The 25,983-nt window shown below is 38.0% G+C and overlaps 1 protein-coding gene across 4 annotated transcripts in view; it reads right to left on the bottom strand.

The window, feature by feature from the left end:
* Positions 1-19,288, bottom strand: part of LOC139980197 (THO complex subunit 2-like) — a 44,579-nt gene extending 25,291 nt beyond the window's left edge. For 2 of the 4 annotated variants that reach the window (XM_071991669.1, XM_071991670.1), the window contains exons 1-15: positions 19,198-19,288; positions 11,436-11,509; positions 10,831-10,922; positions 10,181-10,232; positions 9,446-9,516; positions 8,474-8,595; positions 7,959-8,086; positions 7,418-7,578; positions 6,538-6,630; positions 5,257-5,403; positions 4,422-4,594; positions 2,569-2,764; positions 2,320-2,355; positions 1,570-1,700; positions 492-678 (exon numbers count right to left, since the gene is read on the bottom strand). In XM_071991669.1, the coding sequence (XP_071847770.1) occupies positions 492-678; positions 1,570-1,700; positions 2,320-2,355; positions 2,569-2,764; positions 4,422-4,594; positions 5,257-5,403; positions 6,538-6,630; positions 7,418-7,578; positions 7,959-8,086; positions 8,474-8,595; positions 9,446-9,516; positions 10,181-10,232; positions 10,831-10,922; positions 11,436-11,509; positions 19,198-19,262 (1,728 nt within the window). In that variant the 5' untranslated portion in view covers positions 19,263-19,288. The remainder of the gene's footprint in view (positions 1-491; positions 679-1,569; positions 1,701-2,319; positions 2,356-2,568; positions 2,765-4,421; positions 4,595-5,256; positions 5,404-6,537; positions 6,631-7,417; positions 7,579-7,958; positions 8,087-8,473; positions 8,596-9,445; positions 9,517-10,180; positions 10,233-10,830; positions 10,923-11,435; positions 11,510-19,197) is intronic. The other 2 variants (XM_071991668.1, XM_071991666.1) reach the window with 1 other exon arrangement.
* Between the last annotated feature and the right edge of the window lie 6,695 nt (positions 19,289-25,983).

Genomic DNA, 25,983 nt, shown 5'->3' with positions numbered 1-25,983 from the left:
TGTTTCTTAAAGTATATCATGCATACATAATTCTCTATCCCATATTCCTCCCATTCTCCTATTTGACCCCAGGACACCTTAATGACCCCTGAACTCCACACACCTCAGACCTGCTTGCAACAATGCAAAACCTAATCAGGCTTATTAACCTTAAAAACATGTTCCTTGTTTATGCAGGTATTGTATAAATAATTCAAGACTCACACGTCACTATATATCAAACAACTCCAACATGTTTGTGAGCTCTCTCCCGATAGAGGAATGGAGATAATACCGAGAGTCTGGTTATCTTTGAGTCAGGAATTATGACTTGACTTGACCTTAAATTGAAGTGAATTGATTACAAAGTCACAAGTCTGTCTTTTTAGTGCAAGAATCAAAAGTTCTATGAACGTTGAATGAATTTCCTCTAATATGTTCCCTTTTCTTTGTAATGGTAATACCTAGCTGATAGAGCAGGTGGCGTATTGAAATGAGGCAGAAAATCTTACATATTCAAAGACTACTCCAGGGTTGGCGTGACTAAGCTTTCCTAGTTGTCTCCCGGAGACTTTAACGTTATCTTTGGTCAGCCTCTTCATAATATATTTGACATTATCTGTCACTGTTGCTTTGAATCGTATAAGAACAGGATGGATGGTGTAAACATAGTTCTTCCATCTTCCATAAAGAGCATACCTGGTCAAAAACAAGAAAGTCAAATGTACCAAGTTTTATTACAAATGAAAAAAATACCCATCATTGTAGAGGCATTAACCAAAGCCAAATGGTTATAATAATAATACCCAGTAGATTGCAAGAGAAAATGTTTCATTTTTAAACTATTAGGTGAGATTACCGTTAAACCAAAAAATAAGCAGAGGAAAATAGCATGACACATTGCATTTATCATTAGTGACAGGCACACTTCTTAAATGCAAAATAAATTGATATAAGTCAGGAAATTTCTTCTTGTTCAACAGGTTTGCTCCTAACGACTGATCTGTTTAGTGGGCAGGCCACATTCTCAGGGGCTTCTAATTGACTCACTCAAGAGACTGACCATTTTTTACGAGAAAAAATAAAAACTACTCTCCTACTTTTAAAATTTACCATAGATGTTAGTTTTACTAACATTTGCTATGAAATGTCACACTGTAAATGGAGAAGAGAGATCACTGGAGTGTGTATTGTCATTGTCAATGATTGCAAATTGAGTATCTGTAGGACTTTTTCAGGGGTAAAAAATTTGTTAGACAACTTAACAGTGCATCTCAGTGAGGGAAATAAAATCTTATTTCTCTAAACTGTATGTATAGGTAGAAGAGTCTTATTTACTTTCTTAAAATTGATCAGGAAAACAGATGCTCATTTCTTATTACACATATTTTTCCAATTTTTTTCCACAGTTTACATTTTCACACATACTCAAAAGACAGCTTCTTAATAACAGATTTAACATAACTTAATAATAACCTATTTGACCTCCTTTACATTCAAGACAGGAAGAAATTTTTTAATTGGTCTCGTTAGGTGACATTTCAGTTTTATCTGAAGTTCTACCTTTGCTTTCAAATGATATTTCCTTACCGAACTTCGTACGGAAATAGCTTGAGCAGTTTCCACATCTCTTCTGAGAGTGAAGCATTACACTCCATCAAGCTTAGAGATGGAAGAAGGACAGACTCTATCACAGAGAGGAGACTGTTTCTCAAAGGTACCTGTTACACCAGGAAGAAGATGAAAGTCACAATATTAGAAACAGATTTAAGATCACTTGAGGTGACGTTTGTGGCTTGTTATCAATCACATGTAATCACATGTTGCTGACAAGTCAGTAAACAGAGAATTATAGATTACTGTTAAACCCTGTTCAGGTTAAACTTTATCAGGTACATAGTTTACACAGATAATAACTGTGGATCAACATACTGTGGATTACTGATACCGCTACTTCAATCAGAGAATAATATGTAGTTTACTCGAACCCAAAGGGTGAACTGTAGTTATCTGATATGTATCATTTAATCCCAGATTACATAATGCTGTAGCTATACAAGGCAGACTATATACCGAAGTACACATCTGAGAACAAACTTTATGGTACCGATGATATACTCCAGTGATCCTAGTTTAACCAGTGCACAACAACAACAAATTTCAGTTGTAGCTAATTATGCCGACATTAGACTTACACTTTCACTCAAGTACCTCAACAGCCACCTTTAATTGACACCCCTCACCTACCACTTCTTGAAGTTGTTTGGCATGAAAATTATCAGATACTTTGAATTCTAATGATTCATGAACCATAGCTAACAAAGATGCATCAACACTTACCATGGCAGCAACCTTTCCAGCATCTTTAGACTTCATCTGTAAAAAAACAAAATCTCATTGTCTAGTAGATTTTCATTAAAATTGACTGTAAATGAATTTCGAAAGTTGCTTACATTTATCAATAATTTCTGAGTGACATGAGTTTCAACAACGCAAGCATACATCTTCACAGATTTCAGAGTAAACGCAATTCATTGTCATCTACTGGCCCTGCAAATGCCTCTAGACCTGTTTAAATATTTCACTTACGTCAGCCATAACCACTCTGCCGAGTCTGGTGAGCTTCCACAAGAGTAAAGGGTGGTTACTTCCATAGGGCCCAAGGTATGTGCACATCTGGAAAACTGGTCTTAGCCCGATGAAGTCCGACACAGCCTGAAGTACATTTGGCCCTGAGTTATCAAAACGACACTTCTTAGATTTCGCACCTGAGGGTTTGGCTTTTCTGAAGAGAAAGCGCGACAAAGAGTACACATTACATAGAGATTCAGGGAATAATCTAGTGTTCAAATTTTGGCAAAGCAGTTCTGAAGGCTCTAAACTTTGTCCCACATTTACAATACTGTTCTTACAAAAAGAACTGCTATACACAGGCGAGTAGCGAGGAATTTGCCAAGGGAGGGGCGTAACTGTAGGCAAACTATCAGAGCTGAAGATACGGCATTGGAAACTATCTCAGCGTAGCGCCACTATGGGTTGGCGCGAAGTGTACAAGAAAATTTTGGCTGAAAATGCCTCCCAGATCGCTGAAAATGGCACTTCCCAGGCCTTGTAAGTCACATCTTAGCATTTTCTCTCTTGAAATTACTAGCAATATCATAAAAAAAAATATTGCTCAAGGGGCTGCCCCCTTGGCTACGCGCCTGACTTCACATCGTTGCACCTGTATAGCAGTTTGCCCATTTTTGGATGGCATTTAGCGATGCGATACCCGGATCACTTATACCCCGTAGATAGGTTAATCGAATAATGATGTACACAGAACTTTAAAAAAACTTTGAAAATCAGGTAGAAATGTCTCTGTACATCTAATGCATGGAATCAACAAATGAATGCTTTCAGACCTATACAAACTAAATCCTAAATAAGAGCAATACAGAAAGATGTTCTAAGTGCTACTCTGAGCAAAGACCAGTTCATGAGGCAGTTCCATCTACAGAAACACATTTTGCAATAAAGCTGGACTGAGAAGCAAAGTGCAGGAAAGCATTATTTAAATGGTCTAATCTGACTTGTGGTAATGCCTTTGCTTAAGTCTTACCAGCTCTCAGTCAAACCTCATGCTAAGAAATGTTGCTGAAGAAGCACACAAGCTACCAAATCTAAGGATCCTTCTTTTCAAGAAAGGATCCTCACATTAAAGTTTGACCGTAAATCATTAATTTCGACTGCATCCTTGTCAAACTGAATCATTCATGATTCTGAACTTTGACATTTAAGACTGTCGTGTAATTTAATGAAAAGACATTGTTATGCCTAATACAGGATCAAAAGACTCACTTGTAACACCACCCAGTGGCCTAACTAGGGTCTTAGAGGCCCCGGTTCAAGACTGAGGCCCTTCACCCTTACTCCATCTAACATATGCTTAACACAAAGCCATAAACATGAAAAACCTTAAAAGTTCTGTCTGACCATCTTACTTGACAGCCAGTTGTAATCTGTTGGCTCAAAATATCCCAATCAACCCATACAGGGCCCCTAGCCTTTTGGGGCCAAAGTTCAATAAGCCACCCCCCTGAACTGCCCTTTTTGTGAACTGCTTCTGGCAATACCAGATTGCTACTACACATGATAAATGAATGGTTCACAATGTTGACTGCTGAGATCCTGGATTGTAATTAATAATATGTCCCAGTAGCAAAAATCTACAACGCAGCACCAACATGGGGGTAATAAAATACACCTGTCTACCACAGATTCAGTCATGTGAAATAGTGGTTATTGCCCTGGGACATAAATATGCCACATGGAGAGCGGAGAGCCACAGGCTTCAGATAAACAATGGGTGAATAGACCAAACATTGAACCCAGCTTGCTTTGTGCTCAACAGGAAATGAGGTGAGGTGAAGTTTCATTGCATAGTTGATGATGGTACTTACTTTCTGTACATGATGTCAAGCAGTTTCTCTATAAGGGAGCTTAGAGCTCCAGCAACACTAGGGTTGGCTGTAGCGCTAAACTCTGGCAGCTTGTCCAACAATTGTTTGGCATGAATCCAGTCACCGAGGTTCAATAATGCTTCACAAAGACCTAACTTTTGGTTGTCAATGACCTGTTTGCAAGATAAAAAGAAAATGGTCTATTCAGCTATTTTTCCAAAAAAAAACTTATAGCAGGTGGTTGGTTTTCTTTTAATTTTATAGGTCCATAATTTCAGGGTGAGCTCACTTGAAGGGTTGATATTTCAAGATACTAATTTATGAAAGGTATGATGTAAGTAAATGAACAATGGAAAACTGACTGGAAAAATACAAACAATGGAAAAGGACAAAGAAATAGAAGTGAAAAATTGAAGTTTTACAGTCTGTTTGAGGCCAAAGTCTCCTCAAACCACTTTACAACTTAACCCCTGGTCACTGGTAGCTTGTTACAACCACACAGCAAAGTGTGCACAATTCAAACAATCCCTCCTGGGGCACTCCAATGCACCATATGTACTACGTGTCCCACGGGGACTACCCACAGGATGCAGCCACAAAACCAGTGCACGCAACTATATATACAAGTTACCTTCCTTGGAAGACAGGTAACGTAGATAAAGAATTGCCCAAGGACACAACGTAATGATCTGGCCAGGACTCGAACCTGCAAAACCAAGTCCACTGCCTTAACCACTTGACCACAATACTCTTGTTAGGCTAGAATGGGATTTATCAAACCCCCCTCCCCCCCCCCAAAAAAGACCCCTTAAGAGATAGAAAAGAGTGGTTTTACCTTGTCATCTTTATTGTCTTTGTCTTTGTCATCAGGTTTATCTTCCTTGGCAGAGAGGACGGCCATACTCATCTTACGAGAGTACTGGCGTGCATTTGTAACTTCTTTCTTGTACTGGGTGTTGATCTCAACATCACTGGGAGCCAGCTATGCACATCAAACAAACACAGATATGAAAAGAGTGTGCAAAATCTGAAGCACTTTGGGATGTGCACATATACTGTAAATACACCCCAATGGGGTATAGTCTGATGATGTGGAAAGAGTGTGTATGTGTGTTGAGGTGGGGGTGGGGGGTGGTGCGGGGAGTTGGGCACTGGGATATGTAGTCTACCAAAATAAGTGTCAAAGCGGTTTCTTGTTAGAGCATTTTGCAAATAAAACGAGTAAATGTAGTGACATAAATTACTGCATGTGTTAAACATTTAAATCAGTTAGCTTAGTTTTCAATAAAGTCTGGTTTAACTAAGTTTGAAAAGGCAATCATCAAACTGGCTCTAATTTTGACATTCCAACAGTCAGTCTTCAGTCTAAAAGACTGGTAACAGATAAGTACAGTTAGGGATTGAAATAATTAGACTACATGTAATAACATACTGTTATTCACAAAATATTAATTAATTTAAGAAAATACTTGCACATCAGGGAATATTTGGCACCTTATCATTACATTACTGGCAGCTCTTTGCTCACTAGGATTATACTGATGTATCTTCAAAGCAGTATTGGAGAGAGAGAGGGAGGGCTACTTGACATCTTAACTATGCCCAAAATATGTTTCCCACCATCCACATCATACAAATGCTAAGGTGGTATGAAGGCCCCCCCCCCCCTACCTTCATCAACAAAAACATCTTACATCACTCCTGAACACAAAATAAATGTGCATGATGGCTGCCAAAGAGCAATATTTCTATATGCAAATTCTTTTCTTTACCAAATCAAGTGCTTCCCTTTCATCCCATACCTCCCTTCCCCCCCCCCCCCTCTTCAGGACAAACACCCTGACAGAGTAATATCACATGGGTTTTGACATTTTCATATCCACAGTCCTGCACAGTTCCATACATTCCTCCATTTCACCACCCATTTCATGGCCTCATTTTGCCACTGGTCTCCCTCTACTCATGTTTCCATTAAAAAAAATAAAAAAATAATAATGAAAGAGTGGTTTTTTCATTGTTTTTTTTAAATTTTACTCCTGGCGTTCAGTGGGTGTCCTATAGAACGTAACACATGAATATCCTTGTCGTCTTTAGTACAAAGATGGAAATGACTTACATAATGGTAGACATCTTCTAGAGATATCAGTTCATGATGAAGCAGCAGAGCTGTGATATTGTGTAGGGATTTGGGAGTGGTAATGTGTTCCTCCTGGAAAAGAGATGAACACAATGATGTAAATATAACTCTGACATGCCCAACTATCCTCCAACTGTCTTCATTAGTTGTTTTTGCAGTACACAAATACAGGTACATTCAAACATATTTCCTTTGGAAAGTGTGGAATATTCTCTTCTTAATGTCATTAATGAATTTCATTTCATTTCATTATATATTTGATCCGATCACAAAAACAGTATACAAACAACAAAGTATGAAAACACAAAGCGGATCAGGATGTTCAAAAGGAAACCAAATTCCTGTAGCCCGGAGACCTGTACACCCTTACAATAAGAGACTTGGAACTAAAATAAATATATAATATTCACAAATAAAGCCATAAGAAATATAAGAATTAAAATTGACAAATCAAGGTAAGGGTACTTATGACTATTAACATGTTACATTCTCTACTCATGAGTGGTGATTTATGTCTTATCCCAGCAATCAAATATATTGCCCAATTCTTGTCTGATGCTCTTTTCTAGAGTACAACATATTCATAAATATTCATACTACTTTGAATAAGGCAGATTGAGTGTAATAATAAAGTGATAGAACATCAGTGGAACAAGCTAGTTGGAGAAATGTCTTAAATGTGTAACTTAATATTGTTTATCGGATTTGATTAATAATTATGATTACTAAATTCAGGACCTGAAATTAGGCACTCAAAGAGCACAGGAAAATGAGGAGAGTGGCCTATTAAAGTTAGACCCTAAAAGAGGAGAGAGGTTACAGGGTGGGCAAAGTCACTGGAGGAATTACGGGTACTCACCACAAAAAACTGATACTTAAATCCTAGCATATGAGCAATGGTGACTTGTTCTAATGAATATGACTGGAGCAAAGGCACAAAGAAATTGACACGATGGGGGCTGTTCTCGAAGGCCTCTAGGATGATATCCAGCGATCTATTTGGGTCCAGATTAAAGAATCCTGCACAAAGAAAAGAATACAATAACTTACAGAATATTGATAAAGCAAAAAAGTGAAGATTCTATGTTATGATGGCAGAGAAAATTAACAGAGTATATTTAAGGTACTTCATGTAGAAAATTTATGCAAAGAAAGTTTGTAACAACTATGACAATTCAAATAGTATTGAATAAAAAATTACAGTACCAACATTGGAAGTTAACATACAGTTAATTACATATAAAGTACTGCATAATATAGAGTTTCTATGCAAGAAATGAGGATTAACATTATTACTTACAGTAGTATACTATATAATACAAAGATTCTTTATATCATAAATGAGATTGATTAGTTACAGTATGGCATTACCACCATAAACTATCATTGCAAGGACTTACCAATGAGGGCTTGTATATTTTGTAATGTCTTTGAACTTGGTAAATCGGTCTTGTTCTGAAGTTCGACTATTAACTTGGCAAAGCCTTCACTCTCCTCACGTGGTAGATTAAACTTCTGTTGTTTGTAACTGCAAGAGAAATGATCAACAACACCTGATGCCAAATATCGGTTGGTAACACTATATGTAAACCAACATATCTATGGTAAACGATAAATGAATAAAATAGTATATCGATATACATGAGCGGAAGTCCAAAAATTCCAAAAGAAATCAAACAACAAATACAAGACAATTTAGAATTGAAAATCCTTGAGTATTTCTACTAAAATGACAACTGAGAACAGATGGTTCTATTCGCTCTTCAATGATGAGATAGATTGAAATGAGGAATTCAATCACTGCAGTGAACTTTTAAAAGGATTGGGTAGTTTGGGCAGGTTGGGATAAGAAAGCAGAAGACAAAACAAAATTTGCAATGTGATGCATGGAATAATGATTGCTGCGAGCACTTACAACAGTTTGGTCTTCAAACGGACATATTTTTGTTGGAAAGTTTTCTTTTGTGGCAGGATTCCGGTTGCTTCTAGAGTGTCATTGTCCAACCTCTCCTTCAGTAGACTTTCTTTCAAGAAGTCCTGTGAAGAAAGCAGGAATATCTTAGGATATAATCAGCAGTTTAGGCCATCAATTCCCCTCCCAGGTCCAATTAGGTGCATCGTAAAAGTTGTAACCACATAGATATCTTGCTTCCCTTGAGGGACTCCAATGAGGCTCTCCAGCATGTTTAAGAGAGGGGTGTCATATCATATGTGATATATATTACTGTACATAATTCTTTAATGTAATGGAAGGCCTACATTACAAGCTTTGTATAGCTTTCGGTGGGTTCCTCCAAAGCTTGTTCAGTTTGTTATTTGTATTTGATTATATTTTTATAACAACAAAAATGACTTGAAATAAATGTTACAAACTCAAAATCATATCTGTCCTAATGTGCATGAATTGTACAGTACTCATTAACGAAATTCGAACTGAAGTAACATGATCGTGTGAAAGTGCTGACAAGCTGAGAACAAAACTACCTGCTGAACCTCCATACCAGGCTCGCTGCATGATTGACTAGTTCATGGTGCCAATGCAGTTTTGCTGTACTAAAAGCATGCTTTAGAAAGCACAAGTTAAGGTGCTTGAAACAGTTAGCCTGGGTCGAAACTTGGCTCGACAATACGCATCAAGTAATCTCTTCTTCATTCAAGACGAGTGTAACTATAAATACTATCTGCCGCCATAGACTGCCGCTTGTCAAGTTTTGTAGAACTAGACACAACAAATATGACAGCCACCTCTGTACTGTATAGGGTGTGGCTAGTCAGCCCCATTGTGTGTGAATATTACCTGAGTTGGCCAGAGTTATGACACGGTTAATACAACCCAACGCAAAATGAGGCTTCCATAACAGGACAAGATCACATCAACATGACTTACTTTACAAGCAGGGACCAATGACAGGAACAGATCTCGCACTGCTTTGTCGTCAAGAGAAACCGTCTCCATATCTGCATGAGAAATGACTGACATGATCAATTTCTCTACAAGTGTACATAAAACATTGTGTATCGACGGCACATTCCCAAACATGTCCATATATGTAGTATGTGCAACTGTAGTTCAGGGTATTAGGATTTACATATACTGTACTGTTATATCAAAAAGGCCTATGAAAAAAAGTGCACATTGTGCAACTATGGTAAAAATGTCAGACCCTCTAAATAATAAAACTTCTTTCAAGACTATGTATGATACCTCTGAATCTTTAAAATGACCACTGTAACCCACTGGGGCATATTTAGACTATTTTTTTGTCAGGGGAGGGGGGGGGGGAGAGAGAGAGGAGGGAGAGAGAGAGGAGGGGGCAAAACATTTCGAGAGGTCCCACCTGCCCCTGGTAGCTACACAAGTGCCATATAATATGACGTCTGGCAAGCAGTAGGCCCTGTGACAAGGAACCACACTGAAAAAAATATTGTTTATTGTGACCAAAATTCATCAAAATTTGGTGCCACCATGCTCTAAGTCATAGAATTGGTCAGGCTGGAAATAACATGAATCTTTAGACAGACCATGCCAGATCCTTGATGATGTTATTGTGAAGTAATCATGATACTAGCCAAGCTTCTTTTGAACAAATTAATTAAAAATAATTGGGTAGATAGAGCTTACCAACAATACTGAGTACATCTGCCAGAACTGAGGACACACCACTGTGTAATTCCTAGAGAGACGAAGGAAGCAATGTTTTAAATGCGAGTCGTTAAAAGTTTTTCATGTGCCAACTCTTGTCACGTTAAATTTTGGGCTGCAAAAAAAGACTTAAAATTCCTTCCTTCTGGATGTTACAAGCATGATGGAAAGGATGACAGATGGGGGGGGGGGGGTGGGAGGGGTGACCAAGATGTTGGGCCTAGGGTGTAGCATGCCTGTTTATGTGGTCATCAAAGGATATATTATAAACATTAATGTCAAACAGTATAAAGCCCAGATTGCTTTAATAAAAGGGGTCTATAAGTTGTGTGTAAATATTATCTCAAAAGACATGTATATATAATGTTAATGGTGAGCACCAAGCTTTCTATCAATGGAATAAGATAGTCTTGGATACAGGTGTGAGACAGAGAAATGGGTAGATTACAAGAAGTGAAAATTCATTATTCAAATAATGAGTTTCATTAGAGGTGTACAGCAAGCAGTGTGGAATACACTGTATGTAAAATACACTGGGGCATCATCTTTTAACATGAGAGATAATTTCATCACTAACATGAAAAGGCCTCTACAAAGTAGTCAGCAAACATATATATATATCAACTTACTGCAGCATTATGTAAACCTGATACTGTCTGATCCAGTTTAAGGTGACCGTCTAAAAAATGATGTAAAAGGCTGTACAAAAGTTGATTTAATCCTGAAATAGACGGAAAAAAAATTATTGCAAAAGAAATCAACAAAAACCTTGGGTGTGAATTAACTATTTACAGTTATAGAAGGCAAATCTGCCCACAAATTTGCATTTAATGAAAACAGGTGGTGAACATTACAACTTTCACACAAGTTTCACTGATGATGTGTGTAGGGAGAGCAATCCTTCACCTCACACATGCAAATTTGTGAATGTGTAACTACAAATCACACCCATCATAATTCATGTCGATTTCATCCAAATAATGCTGACAATTTTCCAAATTTAAAATGTCCTTGAAGTTTGTAACTTTTATGGTGAAAAACTCATTTTGCATTACTTCAGGATTGTTTGCATTTGAAGATTTCAAATTCAGAACTATGTCTAGGTTTTTTCAAGATTGCATTCAACCCACTGTGTATCAAGGAAAGTTGCATCAGGGATGCAAGAATGTTTTAGCAACAAGGATGTACAACTGAAAATCATGAGAAATTTGAAAAACAAGCATATATAATATACCATCTTGGTCAGGTCCAAGAACATCAGGGTTTTTCTCTGTGATGGCTGAAATCTGTGTCCGGCATAACTTGACGCTGTAAAGACAGAGGGAAGGGGGAGGTGATGGAGGGTGTAAAGAGACACCTAATATTAAATGTGAACTTCAACCTCATCATAAGGTTTCAGTTGAAGTGACACACATGAAACACTCACTGCCACCTCACTCACAAATCATACAGAAGTAGCTTTTGGCAACCGTCGCTCTGTGACAGTCAAAACTGCAATCTGTAAACGATTATAGTTTATTAGCCTGATAACTGGTAAATGCATTAATAGTCAAACCTTTGCCATTTTTCCAATTTGCATTTGACACATTGTTACCTACAAAATGAGGAATGTGTCTGAACATTGAAATGTTCAGAATCATATGGAATTGACTTATGTTCAACTTGCTTTGTAATTACCCTTTATTGGGTGAAAGAAATATAAGTGCATCTTGGTACAAATAAATTGCAATTGTATTTGGGATGGGTCTATAGGGGTTGGTGAACTCGTTGACCAAAACAAACGTTTGTAAAATACGACTTCAGAAAGGAATTTTACCATAGCTTAGTACAAAACACACATCAGAATTAACATTGTTTCTCTTTAAAGCTTGCACATGGCTTCCCTTGGTCTTTTTAGGCCATATATGAAAAATACTATTAACACATTTTTGGTGACATCTGTACTGATTATTCAAAAGTTATTTAAACAAAAGTTAGTAAAACATTACTTCAGAAGGAATATTTACCATAACAACACACATAAAAATCAACATTGTTTCTCTTCAAAGCTTGCCCATGGCATTTTTTGCTGATATCCTGTACTGATTATTCACCTGATTTGAGTATTTAAGGTAAAAGTCATGGGACAATCTGCAGGGTTTGGTTTCTTTATAAACCCCATAATCATACGATGATTAAAAATTTGAAATGTATTATTCAAAATTAAAATGGTATAGTGCAATGAGGTCTGCAAGGGCATCAGTTTGGTCACAGCTCCGGTAGTACTTTTTAAGGGAAATGCACACCCCTTACCCTACCAGGAGAGAGGGAAAAAAGGAACAAAAATGCAGTCTTTGCTACAAGAGATGAGACATTTCGTAGCTGATTGCAGTCACAGCAATGAAAATATAAATGGAAAGAGAACTTGGGTTGATTTCAAAGAAAAGTGAAATTAAGAGTTAATTGCCAAATTACAACCACAATATAGACATACATGTGGTACTAGGGGAGGGTTCTCAATATCCAGGAGGGCCAGAGAAAAACATTGGTTGGCTGCAGAGTGCCAGACACAGCATCAACATCTCACTACACTTAGATTGAATTATGTGTAGGGAAGACCGACAACATTACTCTAGCACACAGCCTTAAGGTCCGCTACTACAATAAGTGCAAAATGTGGGTTGATTGTTTAATGGTTGGTCAGGTTAAAACCTTTTGTACACCGAGATTTGGCCTGCAGACACTTATTGAGAACCTATAGGGAGTTAGAACATTTCAGTAACAGTTTTAACTTTTAGGACATTCATTTGGTCAGGTTGGACTCAGCATATGGTAACTTGAATTTCCCCTTGACTTGAGAAATGGCTGGCATCCATAATACACTTAAGTTACTGTAGTGTAGGTTAGACGTCATTGTATAAATAAGTCACAAAGAACAAATGGAGCAAAAAAGAAAACTCAAAGATGCATTGCTTCAAACTCATTTATTTTCTCAATAAAAGTATCATATTTGTTGTTATAAACATTAATTCTTTGTTTTATATATATATATTTGTTATAAAAATTATTTGCATCGATATTTATTGCACTTTGAGGTATATTAACTGACTCTCCCATCCAGAGTGGAAAAAAAGAAATTGAAACGAACTGAAGAGGTAACATCATGAGAATGATGAAGAAAACCGGTGTTCTCTTCGCTACTTTATTTTAAAAAAATAAATAAAGAACTTTTGCATGATTCTTTGGTGAAACATGGTCAAGTCTGGCCAATTGGTTACAACTTGGCTAAGTCTTGCAATAAGGAATAATAATTTTAAGTATCACAATTTCCACAGTGCACTTTGCTATATGAAACCAAGGAAATCATGTATCCATAGGGGAATCGCCAATTGAACTACCAGACTATGCAGTTAATTGACTGAGGAGAGCTTGCATGAGGCCACCAAGATTTAATAAATTTAATACAATTAATTAATTTTCAGACAAGGAAAGTTCCGTTGACTGCATCACTTTATCAAAAACGTGGTCTGGTAGGAATCCTTGCCAGGAATATCTCAACAATGCAATGTAAACATTTCTTTGAAATCCATGATCAGAAAGGTCTTCACAATGAAAAGCACAGACGATGGTCCCCGTCCCTCTCCCACCACGAAAAAGATTGCCATGTTCTCATCTGGCTTGGAAGATGGAACAATAAGTCATGGAGCTGTTCTGATTCCTATTTAATCTATTGCACATGTGCCTAACTCTTGACAGCTAAGTTAAAATCATCATAAAGAAAGAACATGATGAGGTTTTGACATGTTGTAGGAAGTTTGTGTGATATTGTACAAACACTTCTTTACAATCTACCACATGTACAGTGGTATCACAAACTACTACTGTACTGCATGTTATTTCTGGTGATTATATAATTACATGCATGGCATTGTAGGGATCAACACAGAACTGCAGAAAGTATAACATACAGTATAAAAGCACAAGGAGGAGGCCTACAGTAATCAGTATGGCTAAATTCAATGGGAGGAAAGAAGAGAAATACATATTCATATACTCATGCTCAGTACAAAAATACCTATCAGTACGTGTCCTTGAAATCTGTGTTCATATCTACTTAACACAAAAGCAATATTGTAGTAAGTTAGAAACCACAGTACTATTCATCAAAACTTGGTCGTATTGGAGAACTGAACAGTATCCAGTCCAACTAGACTCTCAAAATTACACTTTGAATCATTCTGCTGATGCCCGTAAGGTGAAAAGTGACATTGTACAGTGCCTAGATGTTCATCTCGGCTAAACACAAAAATAATGGGAAGTTATGACCAATTCATTACGACTTGGTCATATTGGAGAAGTGAACTGCACGGTATCCAGTTGAATTTTGACTCTCAAGACTAAAATTTGATTCCTTCTGCTGATGCTTGTAAAGTAAAAAGTGACATTGTAAATTTCCTTTGGTTGTTCACAAGGATCTATCATTTAATTTATTAGTTAAAAGATGAACGATCCCAATGCCCAAGGTACTCTATGTGAATGGAGCCTAGCAACAGATATATGATATGACAGTGGCCCATCTTGAATGTGTTGTTACAGAAAGATGAATCAACCTTACATCTTATAATAATTCCTAATAATAACAGCTAAATATTTTCAAAGCTGAATTATTTTGATGGGTTCACCCAGTTTAGGAATTAACCCGTTCTTCCCCTGTAAATAACAGCAGAATGGTGTTTCTTTGATGGGGCAACAGAACAGCTTATTTCACTTAATATAGTCTTACTCAGTGCACTTTTCAACCTTTGCATTCCCTGCGACTTTATTCTACTCATAACACTAAATAATACTGAGTAGTTACTACTGTACTGCTAAATACTGTTCTACTAAATTGCATGTGAGACACCCAACTTTTAGTGGCAGTAACTGATAACTGGTAATATATTGCGAGACGGTCGCAAAAACACAGAGAGCGGTCACCTCAAAAATAAACACCAGGGGAAACCCTGTTTTATATGCACAATGGATTAAAATTCTGGTTGGTGGTCTGCATCTGATCAATCTTACACAGTCATACCTGAAGAACTTGGATTTAATCATCTATGAACTACTTATAGCAACAAAGCCTAGAATGTACGTACAGTAGCTTTCAGAACTGTACTTTACAAAACCTAAAAACATTATATTAGAAAGCATAACTGCTTCTCAAAATGATTAACTTCATCCACAGTGATACTAAGTAATTCCACAGGTACAGTAGATTTCTTTTCCAAACTTCAATACTGTGCATATCAAAACAGAATATGGAAAATGTACAGTAACCAACCTATGATAATGCCATATAAGACCATTCTAAACTTCTGGATTATAATGCACATGTACACATTTTACAGTGTGTTGTTTACTACTAATCACTAACCACCCCATTAATGGCTGTATTTAACATTCCCCATTGTAAATTGAACACTCAATTTCAACAGTGTAAATTAATTACTCTATTCTAATCTACTCACTGAATTTATTTTACAATAATGTACATTTACTACAAAGTTACATACCTGATGGAAACCCCCCTTCCCCCTTCCCCTTCTTCCAATATACCTCAACTGTACAAATATAAGGTTACTTATCACCTGAAGTATTGTCAATAGTAACTTCGAAAGCAATAACAACAGTGGTAGATCAACAGTTACTTTAAATATGTATTTCACAAGGGACTGGACTAGTACTATCTATTCGTCAATCACAATACTACTGTATTTAAGAGTAAATACAATGTAACATTAAGCAGAACCATCCTGTACAGTCAAGATATATTTACAGTAGGTTATCATGCGGTGGTGCAGATCTCTACCTAAGGATAAAGGTTACCTTACAATCTGACTCATTGATTATATTTAACACCAATTTCTGAGTATGAAGTTGAAAACAATTCTTTTGAAGGAAGAGTAGTAGACCAACATATGACCTAATGGAAGGTCCATATTTGATAACACTATGTAGTGTGTACAGACAGTACAGTACTAACAAACTTGTTCTCTTAAAACAAGCTGATTTACTGTACCAAAGCCTACAGTATGTCATTCATGTCACATAGTTATCATCTCTTATTGACTCTTCATGGTTATTACAGTAAATAGAATTTTAAAAGCAAAATCCAGTCTTCCATTCCATTCTTTTGTTTAAAGGTAGACCGTAGACACCTTAAGTTCCAATTAGAGATCAACACAAACATGAATACAAGGCATTCATACTCCACAATGAGAAAGATTGTTAAATCACAGCTGGCAGCCCGAGTACATAACTGCAATAACACTTTGCGGTTTGTTCACTGCAAATGCAATATGTCTTGATTTGGCATTTTGCTAAGATGATTGATTGGCCATGGTCTTCTCCTGGACTATAATACAAATCTATGCTACTAAAGTGACACGTCCGTATAGAGACTGCTGGATGGAATAAGGTTTGTTAAACAAGCACACATATATATATATACACGATCTGTGTATCTAATACTACTGTTCCTTTCACTATGTACAGTATGTAGCCTAGTAGGGGAAGATGACAACTACTAGATACAGTACAGCCTTGGGCCAAAAAACACTCCTGACAATTTTTAAGGTGTAAAACAACCACTAAATAAACAGAAACCATGAGAACAGAGCAAAAAGAACAAACAAACAAGCAAAATATGCTCGAGTCGAAGTAAAATACCCTTGATTCATTTTATACTCTTTCATTTCTATATATACCCCAAAAAAATTGTGTTGTGCAATGCTATTTATAGAACAGCTATTCTATTAATCAAGAAACAGGATATCTGAACAAGATACAGTACTATACTACACTGAGGATCCAACAGAAATGGTATACTTTGCTACGTGCTCAAAACAGCGTTGAGTGTTTAAGGTGAAAGTTGTCTTCCAGATGTGAAGTCAAGATATTTCCATCATTCCAGTTCCTAGCAATTCATAGGCTCACAAGTTCCCACCATCATTTGTTCCATCAGGATATCAACTTTATAGTACACTATGTAAATGCTGTATCCTTGGCAACCTTCACAATGTAAGAAAATAGATATTAAAATGCAACTAAAAGTATCCAAGAAATGCTTGGTTTATTCCTTAAACCATTTGTGAAAGTGAAACACACTTGAACAGTTGCACAGAGCTGCAATATACGTTAACTGCATTCCTGGAGAACTAATCTGCATCTCTTATTGTAGCTGCACTAAACCCACATATGAGAGCTGCTGTCATTGTAGCTGCACTAAACCCACATATGAGAGCTGATAGCTTTCTTCCACATGTATTCTTGATATGGGATCCAGTTGCATCTATTCCAAGTTGGCCCAATATAGCAATCCCAGTTCGCCATGGAGTCCTTCGCAGAAGAGCAAAGATGGAGGAGTTTAAAGTAACTTTCTGATTCCTAAGTTTCATTTCGATAACAGAAACACAAGTCTATTAGTATGTCCTGTGTGCACATGTACCAATATATCAAGTTAACTATGTCAAAAACTAAGCCATTTGTGTCCTTAACAGAATTCCATGCAAGAAATTATGCAGATCGCTTTAAATGTTCCTGTTGATTTTGTCTCATAACGGATATCCAGTCAGTCCCCAAATTCTTCTTCTTCACATTTCTGAAATAGACACCCTTCGAATTCCACCATCGCCAAGGGAACCACTGGCCTAGGGAGTCATCCTGGTTAGTTATGTAACTTATTGCCAGTGCAATGTAAAGGACATCACAAATGAAAGAGCTACTGTTTAGACAGTGTTGCATTTTTCGGCACAGAAAGAGGTGATAGCCTTAAACTTGATGAGATTCTTATACATAGTATGTTGAAGTAACAGTGACAAGGATACTGGTATTTCACCTGTGAGAGGCATCTTAATAAAGTCTGTTTAGCTGTTCCAAGTCCAAAGGGCAAACAAGAGGGTAAAGAAGAGTTCATCCAAAAGTTCCTCTTGTGAGTACCACCATACATTAATGCTCCATCCATATACCTTACAAAGTAATCTTGACTGCATATCTGCCAGTTTATTATGCTTGATCATTGTAAACTCCCTTTGTTGGAAAGCTGTTGAGTAGACCCGAATATCACACATGATCCTCGCCATCATAATCATCCAGATCTTAAAGTCTGTTCAAAATTCACCCACACATGGTCAGAAAAGTAGTTGATGGAAAATCATAATGTGAAGTTCAGAATCCCTGGACATCTACAGTGAGATGGATTTGAAAGTGCTGAATAAGTACTGCACAATCATGATGTAGCTGAGAGACTCCTTTGCTTTCGCTCTGACAGTGTGGAACCTGGTAGAGTCCATATCTGATGAAGCTTGTTGTCGACGCTGCTTTCACTCCAATCTGATGCAGCGTGATAGACCAATCCTGTGTTGCATGCCTTCTTGACATACAGTAGATTGTGACTTCCTTATGTGAACATGTGATTGTGACTTCAAATATTACATTCGAAAACTATTTGGGCCATTACCAGCCGATGCCCTGGCCTAAGTAAGTTAGGCTTAACTTACTTAGCATTTAGCCTAAGGCCAGCCTAGCCATACTGCAGGCTTTGCCAAAACTTGAAGCAGCACCAACGCCTTCGATACTTGACTTAGCAATCTTTTCTGCAAAACTTAACACGTGCAAATTCTTCTTCGTAGATTAGACATTCAACACCAGATTCAGCTACAACTTTTATCTCTTCGTGACAGGGTCTGCATTCCGAACCTCAGTCTCGACCTCAGTCAGACATATCGCGTTAACACAAACTCGCCGCCTAGTGTTAACCTGAACCGTTGTCGAGCAGCATATTAGGATACGACGCAGCAATTATACAAACCGTCAATTTTTTACCCATCGGCAGCACTGACTTGTATTTCGGAACGATTTACGATGATCAAATTCTTCATTCTGGTAAACGAAAACTAAAGAACAGCAACGAATGGAACTTCCATTAGATGTCAAATTAACGAAACATTCAAAAGTTCTGTGTAATACAAACTTACAAGTCAGATTTTCCGTGTTTTTCCCAGCTTCTCACAAGGCTTTCCGCCACAGTATTAGCGGCCATTTTCTTGAAATGTGACCAGGTGGCATTTCAATATGAAACAAAATATTGAAAAATATGTATCAGTTTTAAGCATCTTTCAGTGAACAAAATAAATACTTTAAATGTAGCATGTAATTCGCAATATCAGTTGCTATATACTAAAAATTATAAATATTCGTGATTCTCAAAGTTCTTGTTTATGGAGTATTACGTTATTGTCAGCGCCTTTCTCTAAATACATAGGTATCTACATTTTCTGGTATTGCTTGACACAGTGTGAGGTCGCATTACTTTCTGTTAAATTAAGAAGCAGACCGTGACGCGTTTTAAGATGATTCTGCCGGATGGTTTACAATTGCATACCAAGAAAAAATGATCTGCAAACGCCGCGACTGATATCCCCAGGAATTCTATGAGCCCTTGGAATACATTCCAAAGAACTGTACTTCCTTTTTCTGGTATTTGTTTGTATACGTCGCTACGAGAGTACAAAAATATGACCATAGTCGTAGGCGTAGGAGCCTCATTTGATTTGGGGGGGGGGGGGGGGGGCTGTAACGACTTGCCCGAAAAATATTACCCAAATTTTTCGCGCGCTCGGCGTGCGTTCCACATGTTAATGTGCATATCATATAGGCATTCATCGGTTATTACATCGCATGCCAATAACATACAATCATTTTTCGTGTCATTACCCTTCCATATTGGTTATAATTATTGGGGAAGTCGTTACAACAATCATGATAATAATAATAATAATAATTATATGAGTTTAACCATTGAAAAATACATTGCAAATTCTTCTTCTTTCAGTAGGTGCCAGTGGCGGAGCTATAGGGGTATTGGTCAAGGGGAGAGAATGGTCTGTTAGGGCGCTTTCGACACTATCAGAGCCTTATATAGAGAAGGCTCTGGACACTATCTAAGCGGAGCGCCACCACAGGTTGGCGCGGAGCGTACAGAAATTTTTTGAGTAAAGATACTCCCTAGATCGCCGGAAATGACCCTTTCCAGGTCTTGCCAATTTGCAGATAAACGAAGAATAAATAAGTGTCATCGCCATTTGTCAGAAAATTGCACTAACAAAATGTGACAAATGTCAATAGGTATTTGAGAGCGCAATAATAAAGTCAATAATCGCGAATAAGTAAAGAATGGTAAAAAACTGAAAAGGGCGCCAGCAGTCCATTTGAGACCGTCAGGGGGGCATCCGCCCCCTCTGACTGTCTGGACGCTCCGCCACTGGTAGGTGCCCGAAAAATTCTCAGCATATTGCCCGAATTTTCACCAAAAATTTGAAAAACACATTGCAAGTTATTATTCTTTCAGTAGATGCCCGAAAATTCTCAGCATATTGCCCGAATTTTCACCCCCCAAAAAAATAAAAAACACACTGCAAATTATTCTTCTTCCAGTAGGTGCCCGAAAAATGCTCAGCATATTGCCCGAATTTTCACCAAAAAATATGTTTGGGGGGCTGCAGCCCCCAGCCCCCCGCCTCCTACGCCTATGACCATAGTCTAAAGCTTCCGGTGGGAGGGGGGTTGGGGGGGTTGGGGAATACACCTCGTAGCAACTGAATTCCTCTCTCACCTGTATTTTCGTGCTATAGCCTAAACTCGCGAGGTCTGAGAGAAGGCTGAAGTTTCAGGGATCCCCTCCCCGACAGGATTGGGGCTCTGGAATTCCATAGTAATTTAGAGTAATCAATGAACTTCCCGAATAAGTTTTGCTAAATGCTGCAGCTCCGGAACGGACTATGCCTCTCCAACTGCAATCCCTTGTGGCGTAGCCAGAGGAGGTGGGTGGGTTGTTAGGGTTGGGTCAAAGTGCCCCCATAGAAATTTTCGGGGAAGAAACTGGCACGAAATTGGCCAAAGAAAAAAAACAAAGAAAATACAAATAAAGGAGAAATAAAATAAAATAAATACACAGCATCTCCATTTAGGTCCATTTAGTGATACAGTATGAGATAAACTAAAAAATAAAGGGACATAGCCAATGGAAGTATGTGAACACGTGTCTCCTCCACCTCAACATCTTCTCAGTCCAACTGGTTTACAGTTTATGATAATACAAGGACACAAAATCTATACAGGAAATGTTGTTAAAATGATGGAAACGGCAGAAGCACCCGTTTTGCATCTAGCACTCATAGCCAAACAAAGTTTCTCCCCAGAACGGACGTCAGCAAAAAATTTTCTCAACGGCCACCCTCTCAGAACGGACCAAACGTAAGAGAAGTTTTGAGACCCCTCTCTCTATACGGTGTCACGAAAAGTTACTTCAATGCAAGCGTTAACGTCGTTAAATTTTGACAAAAAATTGGCTTTTCCCCTCACGCCACGAAGGGTTGGCTATACGCGCTTGGTACTCCCAACCAATAGCAGTCTGGAGTATTAATTAATTATAACATATATGATTGCCGTTTTTGTTGGTTTTCTTTTAGTATGTGGCTCGGGAAGTCAGTGAAATCGGTCTCTAAAAAGCTAATCGGTCTCGAAGTCACTCTACACCCCATTGAAAACTGGTGAATGTACTACCCTGTTTATATAGGTTCCGTTAGAACATAGAGTTAGTATTTCTCAGGGAAGACAGCGTGTCTCCTCTTTCGTAAACTACTGAAGGTTTGGCAGGAAGACAGGGGGGGGGGGGCGAATACACACTTCGAGGGAACTTTCCGCCAAAATGGATTATTTATGCATTCCGTTCCACAAATTCAAGTATTATTTATGGGAACATTTTCATTACTGTTATGTTATTCCTGTATAAGAATGACTTTATGCACAAAATCAATTCGAGTGACTTTATCAACTTTATGAATGGTCTAATACACATACCAGTAAAGTCATATCCTCAGATGCAACACCAAACTAAAATGGTAAAACATAAGACATTTATGGTCTCAAAAGACATGTTGATGATTTATTACAAATTTGTCAAGCACAAACGGTGTTGTAAGTCATCCAAAGGTGTTCTGTTGTTTATATGAAGTTGAAAGAATATGTGTTGGTTGAGTTTTTATAATATATAAACAATGTATTAACATTAAAATTAAATGCCTGCACTGAAGAGCCGAAGTCATCATCAATTTAGCCTTAAAGGAGCATTCCTGAAACCCCCCTTGCGTTAAAGGTAGCTATCTTAGAAACAAGTGTTTTGTTTTTGAAAGGGCTATGACACATATCAAGTCTAAAATTCTGCCTGAAGTCATTGTTTGATTTTTTAGCAACATCGGACTGTTTCCATTTACAATTTTTTTAATTTGCTACAAAGGAGTAGCACATTTTAGATACCTAAAGTGCTCATTTTTTACTAACAATACTAATACCAAATATGGTACTTGTAATTTATACAACAGTAAAATTGTGCACATAACAAATTATATGTGAAATGGTACAATTTGCTACAAAGGAGTAGCACATTTTATATACCTAAAGTGCTCATTTTACTAACAAAACTACCAAATATGGTACTTGTAATTTATACAACAGTAAAATTGAGCACATAACAAATTATATGTGAAATGGTACATTCTGAGGCATATTTAGGCTAAAATTTAGGTTTATAGTTAGGTCTACAAGTTGTACAAGTACTCACAAAGTGCCACTCCCACTCCCCTCTCATTCCCCCGACATGTACACTCAAACGTTATCACAATCTCACAAATTTCTTTCGCCTTGGTGAGGGGATAAGAAACCCTCTTTCCATGGGTGTAACTTTTTTTAATATATTTTTTTAATTATTTTTTACCCAATGAAACTTCCCGCCCCTCTGAAAAGACAACAACGACACATGCTGTTGCATCCATGTATTAGTCTCAATTCGCTCATACCAACTCGAAGTCAAAGTAATGAGTACTTTTATGTATTGTCAACCGCGTTAGCGATCTACTATAGCGATGTATATCTTTATTACGTTAAGTGAAATTGCGCCCTCATCAACTGTTCTCAGCGTGTTATTAGTGTATAACAACATTTCTATCGAAAATATAATGTCATTTATGTACAAGCAACAAAATTGGAGACGAGTTCCATTATCTTTTTGAATGTAAGGCTTTTGAAAATTACCGTACACTTTATGTGAAGTCATATTTCTGGAATAGACCGAACACATTAAAAATGGAGCAATTGCTTCAATCAAGTAACAGAACAACCATTTCCAACCTTGTTAAGCTTTGTAGGGAAATTTACTACACATTTCAGTAGTTTCTTGCATAGGCATTGTAAATAAGTTTTTCATTTCTTTTATTTTTTTATTTTTCATCCACTTATGCATGTGAAGCCATTTATTCTTTTCCATTTCGCATTTCCGTCAACATTTCTTTTTCTTCTTATATTTTTGGGGCCTGGCGCCACCATTTTCCATGTATACATTTTTTTATTCTTTTTGTCAACGTTGTTGTCATATGAACTTTGTAAGCATATTTATACTCTACATACCTCACACGAGTGAGGTGCACATATATTGAAAAAACTTGAAACTTGCAGTTTACGTAGGCTTCACGTGTGTTTATGTTGTTATCATATGCGGTTTACCCGCCAATAAAATAATTATCGATGGCATTACAGAAAAAAATTACGTTGTCATACTGAACTATGATGTTCATGTATATTTTTGTGTCGTTGTTATACTATTTTACGTAGCTGCTGTATACATTTATGTTGTTATTGCACATAAGTATAACATCATTTCATCAAATCACGTCGTCATTTGAATGTATATAGTCATCAATGTAATAAACGTTATTGTTTGATTTTTCCCTTTTGCGTTCCATACAATTCGCTCATGCCAACTCGAAGTCAAAGAAATGAGTACTTTTTTTGTGTTGTCAACCGAGTTAGACCTTTACTCCCCGGAGAGGCGTAAAAAGGCAAAAACTGTCATTATTATCTTTTTGCTTATCTTCATTAATATCGTATGTCCCCGTTGGTCTTGGTCACTTGCCACTTGGTTGGCACAGATGCTTTCGCAGTCTGAAAGGGCAATTACGTACCCTTGGAAATTAGGTTGGAAGGTTACGTTCGGTGTCCTCGGCCCAGGGTATCACATTCAAAGCCTCAAAGGTTACAAAGTTTAAACTGAATTCTGTAAACATCTTAAAGTCTTACCACATACTGTTCACACAAAAGTTTAGACCCCCTCAATGGAACGAAGAAGAGAAGACGTCCCGGTCCTAAGAAAGTGGTTAGCACTATTTGGTTGTCCATGATGAAAAACCTATACGTACCATTTACTTCTAAACAGAAAGTGACCTACTTAATGAACTAACGCAATAGTTTATTTATATTGTTATTTGCAATGCTTTCAAATTGTATCCCTAATGTTTGGTGGACTTATATAATCACGAGTTAATGCTATAAGCGGGTGGGGGGGGGGGGTGGGTGGGGGACCTTGAAGATTTCCCGTAACGTCTGAGTGTGATCATGTGCGGTGTCGAGCAGTGGCGTCACCAGACTTTTCAGTCTGGGGGGGGCACAGGGGGGGGCACCAGCATTTGATGGGGGGCACTTAGGTGGATACGGATCGCCGTCCTGGGGGAGGGGTCTAAGGGGAGGGGTGCCCCTCCAGGCGCGGCGGAACGGGAAAATTATTGGGGAGGGGCTAATGTGTAGAGACTATCTAAGCGGAGCGCCACCATCGGTTGGCGCGGAGCGTATAAGAAAATTTTGGGATTTTCAAACCCCCAGATGGCCGGAAACGGCACTTCCCGAGTGTTTTATGCTGCAAATACCTAGCCCTAAAATATGGGTCTCAAGCCTGCAATTTCCCAGATTGCACGTAAAAGTCTGTAAAAACATAGTAATTTGTATATTCGATGGTGTTTTAAGAGAGTAGCTATTACTCGTAGTGTACTCGCAAAGACGTTTTCGAGTGTAGTAAGGGGATGTTGGAGAGCTGGCTGAAATGAAGCAAGTCATTGGCCTAAGACGAAGTTGTGTTGCGCTTACCGGTACTCACACTCACTGCTTCCACTTTTCACGGGGCGTGAAGACGCGGTTGGGGTGACAATGTGGTCTATAGCCAGGGGACGGGCCGAGGGTCCCCCCAGCATTTACTAAACTTATTACACCCATATAGTATACGTGTGCATCGGACAAATCGACAAATATGCATTGAAAAATGGGCAGATGCACGTTTCGGAGCCTTGGTAAATATTGGGGGGGGGGGGGGCTTATCATGCATTTGCCCCATCAACTTTTTCATTGGGGGGGCTGAGCCCCCCAAGCCACACCGGTTCCGCCGCCACTGCCCCCCTCCCCTTTGGAAAATTTTCTCATACGGAGGATGGGCTAGATGCAAAATGCTGCCACATTTGATGCTAAATTCGATTTGAAGGTAACTCCAAAAATTGCTATTTTTGAGGTAATGATTTTAACAAGGCGCAGAATTTTGCAGAGGATATGAACCACATGGTGCCGATATTATGCCTAACCCTATCAATAGAACCTACATTTGTTGAATTAATGTGTGCATGACCCCCGACTCCTTTCTTGTCCTTCTCGTTTTCGCCCATTATCTATTAAGATGTAACAGGTTCCAGCATCGTTATTGGCTCCTATCAGGGATCTCACCATGCAATCCAAAGTTTGATCACACATCGAATATGGCTCAGTATGCAGGTGTGAACATTCGCCATTTGTTCCTACAAGCATCTGGCCTCAAATGACCTCTGCACCCCCTACACAATAGGGTTAATATATGGGTCCACAAATATAGGCAAGTATGGTGCCTGCGGACC

The sequence above is a fragment of the Apostichopus japonicus genome, chromosome 14 (assembly GCF_037975245.1).
Source record: "Apostichopus japonicus isolate 1M-3 chromosome 14, ASM3797524v1, whole genome shotgun sequence".
Lineage (NCBI taxonomy): Eukaryota > Metazoa > Echinodermata > Holothuroidea > Aspidochirotida > Stichopodidae > Apostichopus > Apostichopus japonicus.
This window is presented reverse-complemented; position numbering and strand designations above follow the sequence as displayed.